At 36.4% G+C, this 17779-nt stretch overlaps 1 protein-coding gene across 4 annotated transcripts in view; it reads left to right on the top strand.

The window, feature by feature from the left end:
• Positions 1–17779, top strand: part of LOC118189638 (potassium channel subfamily T member 1-like) — a 567007-nt gene that overhangs the window by 350975 nt on the left and 198253 nt on the right. For all 4 annotated transcript variants that reach the window (XM_085820454.1, XM_085820457.1, XM_085820455.1 and 1 more), the window contains one exon: positions 17208–17302. In XM_085820454.1, coding sequence (XP_085676580.1) covers positions 17208–17302 — 95 coding nt within the window. The remainder of the gene's footprint in view (positions 1–17207; positions 17303–17779) is intronic.

Below are 17779 nucleotides of genomic sequence, written 5' to 3'. Positions count from 1 at the left end.
TTCTCACTAGGTCGTCCATCTTGTCGGTGAGATCGTTCGTGATGACAGTGTTTGCCTGGCCTGGTCTCGGGTCATCACCCACACTCTCACGGCCTGCACGAAAACGGACACTCCATTTTCTGACAGACTTGTCAGAGACACATTTCTCCCCGTAAACTGTCTCCATCCGGCGATGAATAGCTGCTGGTTTCTTACCTTCCGCTGTTAGTAATCGGATAACACCTCATACGGACTGCCGCATCATTTGGACTCCGCTTTTGATAAGAGCCTCTGCTCCTTCCTGCGCATGCGGGCGCCCGCTCATTCTCCGATCCCAGTCAGAGACTCAGTCGCATTCCGAGATGTCTACGTTCTCTCATGCCGGAATATGCAAATATTTAACTGCTACGTTTTTACGTCGTTTCGTACCTTTTCATTTGATCACCCCTTGTAAGATGAAAGAAATGGAAGAAACTAATTTTTGAGCTTGCACTGCTCGACATTAAAATTTCTACACCATGAAGGCAGAAAGCAACAAACGATTTGAAAAATGAAAAGTACTGCATACTGTGACACGCAAATGATTAGTATTCCAGCTAATGCTCAAAACGTATGTGTCAGTAAGCAGATATGCCGTCTGCATTGTGTAAACAGGATACTGCGCAACAGTTTTTTTCATTTAGCTAATGGCTAAGGATATTGGCTGTTTGTGAAAAGAAAAAGGATTATGCCTCGTTAACAAGGTAAACCACCTACCAGCGCGTGTCGGAATTCAACTGCGGCAGAATCGTGACATCCTCCGGGTTTATCATTCCGTGACATTGCTGCTTGTGTTCGTTGGGATCCTATTACTGTTAGGCAAATATGGAATCGATGAATCCAGGAGGGTCATACTAAACGCCATGTAGAATCTCAGCGGCTCTGCCTCGCTAACACTCGAGAGGACAGATTTATTATTCTCTCGGCTTGCGGAATCGTACAGCCACGTCACCTATACTGAGTCAGGAACGTGACTTATACTGGACGATAAGTGATCATACGGACAATGCGACGAAGATCTGCCATTGTTGCGACTTTCTTTGATGCTGCAACAGAAATAGGGGCGTCTATAGTGATGCAACAAACGACGACACACTGGACACAGGAGTGTAACCGTGTCATCTTTCAGACGAATCCCCGTTCTGCGCGCAACATCATGATGGACATATCTTTGCGTGGACGACCAGTCAGATCTCCAGTCGTTCATGTTCACCACCACTGTGAAATCTGGGAACCGGGAGGGTTGATCCCACGCGCTCAGGAGGTAGCAATGGTCATAAAGAACTTTTAAATATGTCGTCACGGATTGGGAACCCGGGGCGGCAGCATGATTGGCGTACATTTATTCTCTTGGGGAACGATAACTAGCGACCCACCCCCTATCTGATATGAGGGCCTCTCAGTTCGGGCCCTGCGTGTAGTGCCGATTGGCGGAGCACGATTACCAAATATTATTTATTATATCTGTGTGGGGAGTCACTGAGGAGAATAAACGTTCCTAGCTTGCATTCATCATCATGACACATGTCTAGCACTTGACATGCAAGTGTGGAGTGCCTCTGTGTACTCATCCGGATCCCCTCTTGTTCGCATAGCTGGAAATCTGGAGAGCCGCCTTTGCATTTCTGACGGCATGTTAAGGCATGTGAGTTAAGAGGGAAGAAGCTATTCAAAAATTTCCTAAACCAAACACATTAACTCAGTTAAGGAAATTTTTTGGCATATTTAATTTTTACAGACGTTTTGTCCCAAGAGCTTCACATATTTTAGCTCCCTTGAATAGGTTACTGGATAGCCGCATTAATAAAAGGAAACCTTCACAACGAAGCAAAACAAAAGAATATTCTCTCGATTGGGACGACGAAGCCGAGAAAGCATTCGAAAATGCAAAAAGGCAATTGCTGAGGCAACCCTTCTCAATCACCCAATTCCTGGTGCGACTTTCAAACTTTTTACTGATGCATCGGATGTTGTGGTTGGTAGCTCATTAATGCAACTGCATAACTCAGTTTGGGAACCCATTGCGTTTCCATCCGTTAAACTCAGCAAAAGTCAAAGGAAATGGTCAGCTTATGATCGAGAATTATTGGCAATTTATTTGTCTATTAGGAAGTTTCGGTACGTGCTTGAAGGCAGGGTCTTTACAATCTACACTGACCAAAAGCCCTTAATATATGCTTTTAAGCAGAAGCCCGAAAAGTGTTCTCCACGACAACTTCGTTATCTTGATTTTATTGGCCAATTTTCCACTGACATACGATACATCAAAGGTTGTGACAATATCGTTGCTGTTGACTTATCTAGGGTAAAAATACTAGATGCAGTATCTGATAATCAACACATTGATTATAAAAAGTTAGCCGAAGCACAAATTCAGGACTCTGAAATTCAAAACTCCTTATCTCAATCTTCACCGGTTTTTAGACTTGAGAAACATTATTTTCCCTTAGAAGATGTTACTCTTTACTGTAATATGGACACAGGTATACCTCGACCGTTCATACCTGAATCTTTTCGCTCTAAAATATTTCAGAAGATTCACTGTCTTTCTCATGCCGATATTTCAACTTCAACAAAGCTAATTACTAAGCGCTATTTTTGGCCTTATATGAAGAAATTTATTAAAACTGCAGTTCAATCATGTCTACAGTGCCAACGTTCTAAAATTAATAGGCTTACGAAATCACCGTTGGGTACCTTTTCCTTGCCTGATACAAGATTTGCACATATCCATATTGATTTTCATGATATTCATCCTCTTCCACCGTCTGAAGGTAACCGTTATTGCATGACAATTATTGACAGGTTTACCAGATGGCCAGAAGTCATACTTACTGTCGACATGTCAGCTCAGAGGACTTGCAAAGTGTTAGTGCATAACTGGATAGCAAGATTTGGCTGCCCGGTATCAATAACAACTAATCAAGGCCGAAATTTTGAATCTCATTTATTTAAGAATTTAATGAAAATTTTGGGTACACATCGCATTAGAACTATTGCTTATCATCCTCAGTCCAATGGATTGATTGAGAGATTTCATAGTCAACTTAAAAGTTCAATAATGGCTCATAACAATCCAAAATGGACTGAAATTCTGCCTATTGTTCTGTTGGGTATTAGATCTGCCATTAAGAGAGATATAAATGCTACTTGTGCTGAACTTGTCTACGGTACTAACACTTAGATTACCGTCAGATATGCTGAATGTTACAAATATTGTATCGCCTACTGAATCTTATGTGTCACAAGTTCGATCAGTCATGCATTTAGTCAGACCTATTCCAACCTCTAGGCATATTCAAACACCAATTTATGTACATTCAGCACTTCAAACCTGTTCTCATGTATTTCTGCGTATAGATTCTGTTAAACCACCTCTAACTCCACCTGACACTGGTCCTTATACTTTGATTAAACGAATGGATAAAAATTTTATTATTGAGGTAAATAACAAAAAGATTGCAGTTACAATCGATCGTTTGAAACCAGTATATATGTTGTCAGAATGTATAAATTCACCTGTAATTCCTCAGTTTCCACAGGAAGTCTACGAAGACTCAAAAATTGTTCCAAAACAAGTAGTTACCCGAAGTGGACGTTGTGTTCATTTTTCTAAAAAACTAATTACTGTAATATGATTAAACTTTTCTCTTGTGGTTTGCTAAAAATGTTACAACGTATAAATACTTGGTTATTTTTTTTTTTGCATACGTATTGAGAGTTACATAAAATGCTTATTAACTTTTCATTATTTCTGTTTAACTAAGTTATGCATTGTATGGGTATATATTCCAATCAGAATTGTAAATGTATTATTACTATTCATATATTTGTATTTTTTTCTGTACGTACAATTTTAAAGTATAACTGTTATTTGAATGTGCATATTTTAAATTGGAAATTTACAGCCAACCCCTTTTGTGTTGTGACTGTTTCACTGGGGGGATACTCTGTGGCAATCTAATGTTCGACTGCGTGCGCAGTCAAAACACTTCATGTGGTTTATGTAAAAACTGCTAGCACAGCAGTGAACTCACTCACTTCGCCCTTAGCTGGAGCATAGGATGTTTGAATTTTGGTTTAGTGGTTTTTGTTATTCGTTCTGTTATTTCAATTGTGTTTAAAGTTATGGTGTGTGTGAATAAAATTTATGTTTAAGGAAAAGAAGTCATGTCTATTCAAGGGTATACACCAAGCCATAACCACCACGCCACCATATGTGATTTTCGTGCCAACAGTGTTGGGAAATAGAAGGCTTCTGTGTTTCCTTTTTTCTAACATATGCCTCATGTTCCTTGACGCGAAATTTCAAGGCTCTTTTAGTTTGGCCAATGTAAATTAAACCACACGGGCAAGGAATTCTATAAATACCCCAGGAATTCATATTCGTAATGGGGTCCTGAATATGGAACTCGGAATTTTACTGATGGGAGAATAAACGACCCAAAAGTTAAATTTCTGCAACTTTATAGCTAATTGATGGAAAGAAGGAAATGACAACACAATTTTTATAATGTTCTAAAACATCTCTCTGTTCTAGTTAACGATCCTACTTCCAATTATGCTTTAGTTCTGGTTTCATCAACAGATGGCGCCACTAGCTTATGTTCTGTCCTTGCTTTCTTATCTTATCTGATCATTATATCCTATCTCGTTGTTTGCGCTTTTGCAGCTGACGATGGTGCTTTGGTAAAACCATCGAAACTATTCCTGTGAAAATTTGAAAATATAACTCTGATATTTGTTGTTTGACTTCTGAATTAGTATTTGTTCGGCGTGTTATTGTGTCTTAATTATCATTCTTCATGTTATCCATTTCCTTCTGACATTCTCCAATTCAGAAAGTTTTTTCGAGAAAAAACTCAACCCTGGATATTATCCTTGAAGATGAACGACATGAATAGTGAGCAGTAGCCATTCACAACGAAGAACTAAAGAATTTAGTGGATTTTGTAACCTGAACAAACTATACAGGGTGAATCTGAACAAGGGGATAACGCTTTACAGAGCGATAGAATGCAGCTATACGAGCAATATTCGTCATAGAATGTACTTTTACGAAACACCCAGCCGCAGTAAGATAGCTTCCCCGCAAGGGGAATTTAGGGTTGCTAGAAAATAGCAAAGGTAGACAGAGTTTCCAGATTTGAGGCGAAATCGCCATTTAGCAAAAAAATTGGCGATATGTCAGAGAAGTATGGAGAACATTCTAGTACGAATTCTTACCCGTTTGGCCCAGAATATTCTTGAAGGCAGGCTAAAAAGCTATACAAACCCTGCCTCTACGCGGCGTCTCGCGAGTCTAATGAGTGCATCTTCGAGGATATCGAATCTCTCGAAATCTATCGAGCTGATCATCAGTCTAGCGTCGAGTGTATCGCGAGTTGGTGCATCTTTGAGGGTATAGAGTGTATCATCGAGTGCATCGTGAATTGTAGCGCGGGGAGTCTCGAAAGTATGTTGAGTTCCGAGAACGACTGAACTGAGTCGGGAGCTAACTATAGTTTTTTGCCGTGAAGCTGCCTTCACAGTTGTAGCCTGAAGGCTATGCCGCTGAATGTTTCAGCGTGTTTATCGCAGTTTTTCAACGACTGTAAACATGTTTTTAAAAGCTGTCTTGAGTAATACTGGATAATAAATTGTGTTTTCATTCGTCATCAATCACTCCAAATTCACGAACCCGTGCAGAACGCAACAACTGGTATCGTGAGAAGTGTTATTTGCGAGTGAATGCCAGTGACCCGCCTAACAGGAAAAAGCTATGGCGGAGGAAATGAAGTTAACGGACTTTTTAGCAGCTGTAAAAACCGGACTGGAAGAGATGAAACTCGAAATTAAAGCCTGATAATAAACGCTGCTAGAGCAATTCCAATAGATGAAAGTGGACCTTACAGAAGAATCTGGAGTTATGAAAGGAAACCTGGAAATGACAGTAGTGGCATCTGAAGAATCAAATGATGAAGAAATGAAGGAAGTAGCTGGTGAAGCGTCTGAGAAAGATCAATAAATGATGAATGAAACATCTAACGGAGTTAAAGAAAAATAACGAAAGCATGATTAAATAAAAGACAGGAAAGAAGTTTTTGATTCTCAAGTGTCTGAAGTAGAAGTGAAAGAAAGTGAAAATGCGATCGTTAAGCTCGTAGAAACTAATAGTGAAGTTACGAAGTCGCAGTTAGCAAGTACTGAACTATCTGAAAATTCATGTGATACGGAGATGAGATACTTCTGCTGGTTAAAGAATTAGATTCTGCTCATAACTTTAATGCGAACATCAGAACTAATTTTCAGGAACTAAAGGTAACTAAGCACGTACGATCTGCTAAAAGTACCGAGAGGAACTGTACGCATGATGCGAGTAAGAATGCAACAACCGTGGATTTGGAGTGATTGATTACAACACTTGATGAAGAATAAAAACACAATTTATTAAAACACGTTTACTGTCATCGAAACACTACTACAAATACGTTGAAACACTCAGCAACATGGCCTTGAGGCTATCAGGCTACAACGATGAAGACAGCTTCACGGCAAAGCACTCTCGACGATACACTCGAAAGCCTCAAGGATGCACACTGTCGATACACTGAACCACCAACTCGACACTAGACTGACGATAAACTCGAGAGACTATGAGACATTCTGCTAGACTCGCGATACTCTGCGTACAGGCAGGGTTTATATAGCTTTTTGGCATGTCTTCGAGAACATTGTGGGCCAAGCAGGTAATAATTCATTCTAGAATGTTTTCCATCCGTCTATGGCATATCGCCAAATGGGCGATTTCGCGCCAAATCTGGAAATCCTGCCTTCCTTTGCCATTTTCTGGCAACCCTAAACCCGCCTTGCGGGGAAGCTATCTTACCACGCCTGGGTATTTCGTAACACTGCACCCTCCCAAGGACTTCACGTCCCGAGCAGTAGCAATCCTTAGTCAGAAGCCAAATTCGATACAAACAAAACGTAATAAAACAAACTGTACATTTCGTAACAGTATGGTCGGAACGCAAGCGTTGAGAAGTTAAAAGGTAGTTTTTCATTGAAGTATTTAAAGACTTGACGCAAGAATAAAAGGGGATACTTCAGAAAACATTTATTAACAGGACTGTAATTGATCTGCATGTTTAAAAATTGCTCAAGAGACTTCCCGCCAGCTGCAATGCAGGCTTCACACTCGCGCGATAAGAGAATGACGCAAATTTGCAAGGACACCGGGTATTTCCCGAGTATCGCAAGCAACAACAGCGAACCTGACAACTAGATCCATATTCGTTTCAACGGGGCATTCGTAGATTAGGCTTTTCATATGGCCCCACAGGAACACAAGAGATCCGGTGTTTTGGTGGCCAAGATATGGGACCACCTTGACCAATCTATCGCCCTGGAAAGTTCGTGATTCATATGACCAGCCATCGTCTCTGCGGCGTTTTATACCATTTACAATACCACCAAGCAGCTCGCCGTTTTCGCTCCGATGAGAATTTTTATGACGAATATTTCTTGAATGGCTGTGGCCTATCACCCCGTACTGCTTTACCCCCTTGTTCAAATTCATCCTGTATAGAACATGACAAAGAACTTATAATATTATTTAACAGTTTCTCATCATTTGCAAACACTTAATAACGTCAAGTTTCGATAAATGGGTTCTTCATGAACTCTCTAATAGATCTGGTAAGTCACGTAGAATTTTGCAGACGTCTTTTCTCTCTCTCGGAATATAAACGTTCCGTTTTTATGTGACATATGACAAAAAAATGTTTCCGTAATCGTTGCCTATTCTCGCAACAATTAGATGTTGATGAGTGTCTCGAACTAAAGCCTAAAATAACTTATAGCCGAGAAAGCTACTGGTGACTGACTGTAATATCCAGTATTTCAGAACCGTATGTAGATGTTACATACTACGGACATACGGACTGAAGACGGCTACGCACATTAAGCTTTTAGATCTGAATTCCTAAATTTTTTGTGAGGTTTCAAAAACGGTAACTTATTAGCACTAGTTTCCGTTTGCCACTAAAATAATTCTAAAATTTAAACATTTTGATGAAATTCAGTTTTATACGCCATAAATCTACGCTACTTTCAACGGAAGTAGTTAAAATCGTGCAGCTTTGATAATTATCTTTTGGACGAATTTTACATATGGTGGAATTTCTTTTATAGCATTATCTTTGGGAATATAAATGACAGTTTACTAATACGAACTTTTTTGGTAAAGAGACAGCATAGAAAATGTTAATTTCATGTATTTTTAATAGAAGATATTACACGAAACAATAATCATAATATTAAAGTCTACATTATTTCATTCATTTCTTAAATTGGATCTAAGGGTCTACGACCGTAACTGTTTAATTCCCAACTCCTGATGATTTTTTTAACCATTTACGAATATAATGTTCTCAGTTCGAAATATTTACCAAATATTATTTAAGTTAATTATTTTCAACAACTGGACTAATAACTCATTTATTTCTGTCACTGCGACAATGGAAGAGATTTTAAGAATTGTTTGTTTCAACAAAAAATGAGGATTTGCAATTTATTGTAAATTTTTTTAAATCCTTCTGATTTGATTAAAATTCTTGACATTAAAATCATACAAAATTTCAGGATAACTGCTTGTTAATTGTGTAATACATGTGAATGTGTAATTTAGGTGAATTAATTAGTGAAAGTGTATGTGAGTTAAACAAGAACGTTTCAAACAGGAGCATACCACAAAACTATGCTAAATATATTTTCTCAAAATAGTTATACGTTCTTATACTTGCGTAATAGGGAAAGGAATAAGAAAATGTAAAAAAATTGGTAAAATTGTGACAATTGTAACATGTGAATATGAATACGAGTCAAACTCTCTCAGAACATTTTCCACGAAGGTAACCTTCTACTTAAGCAGAAGTATGTTTAGCTATAATCTAAATATTGTAATAATAGAATAATAATGTATTTAGGCAATTTTAAAATAATAAAACCAGTGCAATGTTTTTCACCATACATGTGACTTGGTCATATGTCCAGGACTGTTGCATAAGGGTTCCCTAACATAGGAATGCCAGTACCCTTGCGCAAGCAGGCGAGTGTTCACTAGAACAGGACCCTTTATAAATATGCTTGCAGATAAAAAGCTTTATGAAGATAATATTTTAATTTGAAAGAAAGAAGTCTTCATAAAAATGCCAGAACGCTTATAGGTAAATAGAATTTACATTGCCATATTAATCAAAGCAGCAGAATAAATTACTACTTGCATAACGGTGCTTGCACCTTTATTCAAATTAAAATCTAATCTTCCTGTAAGTTACTTGTACCTTTCTGGCGGAGCGTTGGTGTAGATTAATAGGGCAAATAAATTCAAAAAGGTTTTCTTGGCAGATGCTTATGCAGTATATTTTTGTTTTTATCTTTTTATTCTTTTTTTTTTTTTTAATTCGGAAAAATATTCACATCTATAGAATAATAGGGATATATGGAAGATTTATTTCTATAAATTCTTAGTACAATGTCAATCTAAGATTGAATTGCAGTAATTTAAATTTCAAGTTTACATGATTCTATTCTACATACTATTACTTTATACAGTATATGTAGCATATTTAGATCTACACTCATGTCCATAAATTAAGGATAATTCGAAGTCATGCGGAAATCGAACTCTAAAATAAATATATCACCTGTAAAATCACTACACACATCTTCAAGAATCATATGCAAATTTCAGGAAGTAACCAGATGACACCGATGGTACGTCACAATGACGAGAGTGTAAGAGAGTGATAGATAATGAATACAGGCAAAGAAATAAAATTGTTCGCAGGCGCTTTATAAGCATTTCAGTGCAATAACCGAATAATTATGACCCAAAGGACGCATTTGGATGATTTTTTACGTGGTAGAATTATCGGCCATCTGGAATGTCGGCGTACCCAACTGGAAGTATCAAACGAACTTGGAATTGTCCAGAGTGTCATCTCTAGGCTTTGGCAACGATTCTAAGATGATGGTAATGTGAGTAGACGTTACAGCACAGGTCGCCCCAGAGATATAACGCCGAATGAGGACCGGGATTTGGCAGTTACTGCTAAAAAAAACAGGCGGAGCACAGCCACAGACCTGTCTCGTCAGCTCTCTTCAGCCACTTGTACGACAATTTCAAGGCAGACCGTGTACAGACGCTTAGGGCAGATTGGTCTATATGCTCGTAGACCTGTCAGATGCGTTCCACGTACTGCAACTCACTCTCGCCTGCGGTTAGCCTGGAGTAGAGAGCATGCATTGTGGACACCGCAACAGTGGGCTTGTGGGATGTTTTCCGACGAGTCCAAGTTTAGCTTGCAGTCTGATTCTCGCCGGACTTTCATATAGAGACCTCCAGGTACCCGTTACCACCAAGAAAACATCATTGAACGACACCGTTACGGTGGTGCAGGAGTGCTCGTTTGGGGTGGAATTATTCTGGGTTCCAGAACTGACCTGGATGTTCAAATTGGAACCATGACAAGCCAAATTTATTGGGACGTCATTCTGGAACAACATGTACGTTTGTTTCGGGGCTCCATGGGCGCACAATTTGTGTTTATGGATGACAACGCCCGTCCTCACCGTGCAAACATCGTAAACGAATGCCTTCAATCGGACGATATCACCCGTATGAACTGGCCAGCATTCTTACCGGACATGAATCCAGTAGAGCACGTGTGGTACATGTTTGGCCGACGAGTTGCAGCCCGTCAACCTCCTCCTACATGCCTAGGGAACTTCGGAGAGCATTGCTTTTTGAGTGGTGTAATATCCCCCAAGATCAGATCGATAATTTGATACTTAGCGTGCTTAGGCGTTGTTCGGACTGTATTGCATCGTCTGGGAGACATACAATGTATTAACAATCATACCAACCATGTAATATTGGTTTTTTGTAAATAGGTTTTTTTGTTAATTGCTCCAGGGAGAAAAAATCGCTAATTTTTTTAATAATATCAAACATATAGCATCTGTTTTTGCTCTTTACCTTTTGTTTAAGAAAAAAGCTTTACAAATAAGTCAAATTTGTTTTGCTTCTAACTCTTCCTTTGCCTGATTTTGCATTATCCTCAATTTATGGACATGAGTGTACTTTGCTGTCTTTCTAACTCAAGGTATAAGAAGATCCGTAACAGTCCACTTTCGTAAGTATAACTTTACCCTGTTCAGTTTCTTGCTTGCTTTTCATAGTAGTCAAAAACTAAATATTTAATACAATAATGTAGAGCAGCTCCTTCTAGTTTTTAATATATAAAATGAATACATCTGAGAGTAAAAGATTCTACAGAGCTCGTTGCTATGGGTACTGGGCGTTTTTAGTCCTAAAAAAGTTTAGTAACTGCTCTTAAAATTTCTTCTTTTATCTATTATTCAAGCTGGTTTTGTCTGTTTTTGAAAGAAAGTCGCTGGCTGAGTTTTAAACCTGCTTCCATTACTGTATTGAATAAAAATGGTTAAATATTTTATCAAGATAAAGAACATTTTCTCCCAGTATTCTTATTTTATTTAAATACCCTTTACTGAAGATACAATTAGGAAGATATTTAAATAAATAAATAAGTCCTTTGTAAAACCTTTCAAATAACTTTCAGGTTGCTATTTTCCTGTAAATATAATAATATGCAATCAAACTTGAAGGAAATAAAAATGAAATAAGATTAAAATTGGGAATAATTTATTTTTCAAAACAAAGCGAAACATTTGGTGTCATTTCTTGCTATGCGAAGAAACTTGCTTACATAGAAGAATATGTTTATTGCATACGATATTGCGTAAGTTATTTCAGAAGGTCCTTTTGAAGAAAGACCTATTGTAATTATTACAAATATTTAATTCCAGACATTTTTTTCTCAAGGTAACTGAAAGTGAGTATTATTTTAGAGTGTGCTATGTTGTTGTTGTTGCTTGCATAGAAGCTTTGTACTGCCTTTCGGAATCTCTCTAATTTCATAAATGTAATGCACATAATACAGAATATACTTTATAACCTGAATTAGCTTCACAGATATTAGTACATTAAGTCAATCGTTATTATTATGGCACCCGTCTATTTTCTGTTCCTTCAATATAATTAAATGAAGTGCTGATTCATGACAGAAACTTTAATTTCACGGAGGATATAAGTCAAAGAGAAATTTATTAAATGTGTTTCCATGACTTAATAATAAATAAATTAATAGCACATCCGAACTTCCATTTTTTTTCCTCCCACCCCCTGCATGTGCGAAAGAAAAAAAATATTTTACTTCCGATTACAGATAAATTTCCTTTTACCATCATAATGTTTTCCGTGCTATTTCATTTTTAGTGCAAATTAACAACAGCTTTCCGCACAAATCTTGTGCTGGCCGATGAAGAAAATAGGCCATTGAAAATGATCTTTAAATTTCGCTGCATTATTGCCCAGGCAATAAAAGTTCTGGGATTATAGCCGTTTTACATTTCGATAAATAAAAATGAAATTCGGAGAAAAGGGGGCATGTGTCACAGTCCCATTCCCTGTAGTGTCTGTATCCAGGCAGAGCGTGGTTTATTAGGGGAAATATACCATCTTCACTACTCTCTCCAGTAGCGTAGATACATGTATTCATCCTTCCCTTTTTATCGTGAACCTTTTATATAAACGAAAAGCTCATGTTCTGTTTGCAGACAGCATTGAAGAGGTACTCAAGTCTATTTTTACGAGAAGCTTTTAAAGCATGACATTTGGCTTCAGCACTGGTGTTTTAAAACTAATGTCATGTCTAACATTCAGATGAAAGGAGTAAACGCGATATATTTTTCATTCAAGTGATGAAGTTCCTTATTAATTTAATGAAAAAAGTACATAAATGGCTGTTTTGTACTAAGACGAATTTCTAAAAGCATGTTTCAAAAAAATTCTTTCTTTAAATGTGTATTAGTTGAATAACATTTTAGTTTTGGAAACAGGGAAGAGGTGAATTAGAAAAATCGAAGGTTATAGAGACCAAGTGGATAAATACTATTGAGCACTAATAGTTCGCTATGTTTTTGTTTACTATAGCTTTTTTTCCTATATGTAAAATAAATACGAACCAGTTTTACTTAATTAGTTCTCCACGAAGGCATAATAGATAGCCATCTAGTTCTTTACGAAAGTAAAAACAATAATTTAAAATTAATAATTGTCTTTTTTAAAAATTGTATTAGCAATACTAATTAAAATTTTTGTTGTTTCTACTTTAAAAAATAGAACGGTAAATAGTCAGTCATGTAGTGCAGTTTACATGTCAGCCTAATATTCGTATAGGCCTCATATTTTCCATTGACAGCCAAACGAGTAACCCATTAAAACTGAATTCATGTGGTTTAAGTAAAAGAATATTATTATTACTAGCTTTAGAAGGAAACAATTATTTCATCTAATATTTTTAATTTTTAAAATCGTCAACATGAATTACACACATTCCCAGTACATTAATTTAATTAATTAAATTTGCGTAGTTAAAGTTTCAACAAAGACAAGAAAGTATCGTTTTCGAGGATGAAAGCTTTTGTCTTGAGCAATTTAGCCCTGGAAAAAGTTTGCTTTTACGTAAAGATAGCAACCTCATTCTCCTGTTCATTATAATAATAAAACTAATTGATTAATATTATATTCTTAATATGTCGTTAGTGTTTTATTTGAGGATATATATTCTGAGAGGATTAAAACAACGGTATTCAGAGAGTTTATCGTGATTTCCTTTGACAGCATTAGTTTGAGGACATTCGTAATGTATTTTTAATGAATTAAAGTATGCCCTCTTTCTCAGCAGAAACTAAAGCTAAACTTCCGAGGCACGATGGCCACACTAGAGCGAAATGGATTTGAGTCTATCAAAGCTGGAGGTAGGCTTTCGGATAATATCCATTAATCCGCAATCTAGAAAAGTCCATCCACTCATTGTTGGATCCAAGATAATGGGAAATACCTCACATTTAAGATTAGTTTTGGACATCTTTATGACTTCTGGACTGACTTGCGCATAATGAGATTCTCTTAGATCTAAAATTAACTGCCTTATCTGCAGCAGTAAATATGTCACGCTCAAATCTCACAAATGATCAGTCGAAAATTTAGAGTTTTATCCCAAACTACGAAAACTTTGCTTTCAGTACATCCAAATTAAGAGCAGTGTGAGGTTTTCTTTTTATTGTGATTAGAGCAGCTGCTTGCATTTGAGAATCTAGTCACGTAAAACCTAGAGACTACTCGTGCTCTGATTCTTGACAGTTTTTGCTATTTATATTTTAGAGATCCCTCTACTCAAGGAGCATTTCATAGAAAACTCGGAAATTTAAATATATATATATATATTACTTGCACTCAACTGCTACAAATTAAAAAATTTTCAAATCTAAAAATACTTTTCTTCACTAATCTGTGCAACTGAACTGATTTTGAAATAATTTGGTCTAACTTGGTCATTTAAAAAGGAATACTGGAGTATTTTACAATTGGAAAAGTTAGATTACAAATTTAGACTTATTTTAATGTGTCTTGGCCATTAAGGGAATGGAATAAATAATAATAAATTTGATAAATATAAATAATTGCTTTAAAAAATGCAGTACTTTTATTATAAGGTGCAAATGATTGAGATCTGATCTACCAACTGCTCTTATTTATAGAACTCTATTAGTTTAACTCATTAAAACTTAGAACCGATCTATCAGCTTTCGAATAATAAATACGGAGGGAAGGTGTACTGGGGAAGATGAATATAGATATTGTTTACCTTGCATTAGTTTTTATTGTATATTAAAAAGTAGTAAAAACACAAGTGTATTTTAAATTAACATTTTAATGAAGCTAGAAGCTTTTAAAATTCCAGAGTATTACTTATGTATTGAAATTAGGAGTTTTTCATGTTGAGGGTAGTTGGCGAAAATGGCATGTACCACTTTGTTTTAAATATGTATGTATTTATTAGTCGAAAGGGGCTTTGTCCCTGAAGGACTATTGTTTCCGTTTTACGATTTTGCGTTTGTTCACTATAAATGACCGTTCCATTTTACAAACTGTTGCCACCAAATGTTAGAGTCCTGCATTATATTTGAAGAAATTAAATAATGAAAAATCTGCATAAATGTATGTATATTTCTCGCATTCTGATAAAACAACGGTACATGGAACCATCGAAATTTGAATGATTTAATCCTACTGCGAATATGGGCATGTAGAAGCCCAAATTTGAAATTTGGAATTTGTTTTGTTATCGATTTTATATTTTGTCAATCTTTGACGAATTTTTGACTAACAAACTCAAGGATTTCAAAGCGAGCAATGGCAACGTTGAACAGAAAAAACATTTTTATCTCCAGCGCGTGAGACTGCATATTGGAAATTTTATATGCTCAGTTTGAAACTATTTTGCGATATTGCTGCTGAACTGAATTTTATGGTTTAAGTGCGAAGAACGTGATATTTAATAAATGAAGGTAACAGACAAAATGTTAAAAGAACGCCCCTTTGGGCGTAATTTAAAATCTGAAAACTTTCAGATTTTCACCTTTTTTATTATTATTATTATCTGTAGAGTCGTTAGGTTTTTTCGGATGCAGGAGACGTGAAAAAATGTGCATAGCCCTCGCCGGGACTCTAACCCTGGACCTCTCGAATACGCGTCGAGTATGCTTCCAATTACCTCACAAAGGCTTGTGGAAAAGAAGGAGAAAAATACCTTATATACTCCTTTTTTAAAGGGTGACTGGGGATGAGAACACCTAATCGCCAAATATTGGTGGTGACGAATTTTCGTCCACCACCCTTCAGTTCGGTGCCACTTGTAGAGTCTTTAGGTTACATTGATGCAGGAGACGTGATAAAAAAGTACACAACCCTAACCGTTATTCGAACCCCTAGAATACGAGTCGGAATACGGGTACCTCTGGAATACGAGTCGAGTACAACGAAGTGTGTACTTTTTATGTATTTTTTCCAAATACACAACGAAGGCATGCGAAAAGGAAAAAGAAAATTCCTTATAAATGAATATACATTTTTTATTTATGTTCTATATTATACATGTAGTCATCCATCCGTGTCAATATATATATTTAATATACTTTTGGCATATTTGTTTCCTTCAGAAAGGTTACTGTGCTTTCTGTATTTACGCAAATATCCGGATTAAACTTATACATGAAAATTTAAAGGGATTGGAAATAGATCATGTGTAAAAATGCTACAGTTTAAAAACTAATTATTGCTTTGAAAATGTTCATGATTGCATCTGCTAATAAAAAATTCAGAATAAATTTGTAAAAGATTTCATTAAAATTAAACTAATTGACATTTAAATAGAAATTAAAAACTAAACAATTCTAACATGGTAATTATTATAACGTATTAGAACCTTATATGTCTTTACGCAGACGAATCGGTAGTCTAAAAAAAAAAAACTTTTACTTCGGACTTTGAAGCCTCAGTATCAGTTTAACAGACATTCTCAAATAATAACAGACAAATAGTTTTAAATATCGTACTCGGTTTTCAGTGGACTTAATTCTATAAAATAGAGTGATTATAATATCTAGGATATCATTTGCGGTTGCTCGAGGTTATTTAACATTTACTAATAGTATAAAAAATCTACACACACACACGCATATATAGTAATAAATAGTTAATAAGAAAGATCCCTTAGTAAAGTGCATCTTGTATGAGAGGGGGAAAGAGAAGAAAAGAGGTTATAGGGGTGAAAGGGAGAAAAAGAAGAGAGGCTACGCTGAACCGACCTGTAAGTATCGCGCGAGAACAAAACGTTGCAAATTATACCGACCTACCACAATATAAACGCTTTCAAATTCATTATACTCTAATATTCTTTAAAATCCGTAGATTAGTTGGAAAGGCCTATTCAACAATTTATTTTGTTTATAAATTCGAAATGCTCTTGATAAAGATTACAAGTAGATGTACGTCTCAACTTGCTAAACACTTGTTTTTCTTGTCCTTAGTCTATTTTAGCAGTTCAAAAAATTAATTTGGCAAAAGTTTGAACGTATGAAAACTAATGAAAGTGGTTCCTGGTCATTATCTGGAGATGATATATTTGTGATGTAAAATTGAGGCTGTACTTCGGATGATATGTTTCATATGTTAGTTTAAATTTTAAAATTATTTTATGGTCTGTTGTTCCCTTTTTCAGCATGATCTTCATCGTGCCATGCAGAGATCGCAGTCAGCATTATCACATCGCCTGATGATTCTGTCAGCAACACTCCTTTGCCTCATATTTACCAGGTAAGTTATGTTATCAGTATTTACATATAAACTATGAAACTCTCAATAAATATTTACATCTGAACAATATTAAATTCTTGATAAATATTTATATCCGTGTGGTGAAAATAAAGGACCATGAAATCTGCGAGTCTTTATTTTGTAGAAAAGGAGCTTAAGTGATTACTTTGTAGAATCATTAGGTTAATTGGAAGCAGAAAAGATGAAAAATATGCAACCGCCTTCGCCGGGAATGGAACCACGGACCTCTGGAATACCGACGCAGCGTGGAGAGCCACTACACCACGAAGGCACGCTAGGAAAGCGGGAGATATACCTTATATACTTCTTTAGATCCTTTAGATAGCGGGAGATATACCTTATACCTTATATGCTCCTTTTTTTAAAGGACGACTGGGGCTTTTAGGGGACCCAATCGCCAAATCCTGGGTATGGAGAGTCATCATCTACAACCCTTTTAGTTCGGGCGCCTCTGTA

Source organism: Stegodyphus dumicola, chromosome 7 (genome assembly GCF_044657685.1).
Source record: "Stegodyphus dumicola isolate Sdum_Otavi_A_Nest chromosome 7, ASM4465768v1".
Taxonomy (NCBI): domain Eukaryota; kingdom Metazoa; phylum Arthropoda; class Arachnida; order Araneae; family Eresidae; genus Stegodyphus; species Stegodyphus dumicola.
The sequence above is the reverse complement of the archived record's forward strand: the minus strand, read 5'-3'. Positions and strand labels throughout refer to the sequence as shown.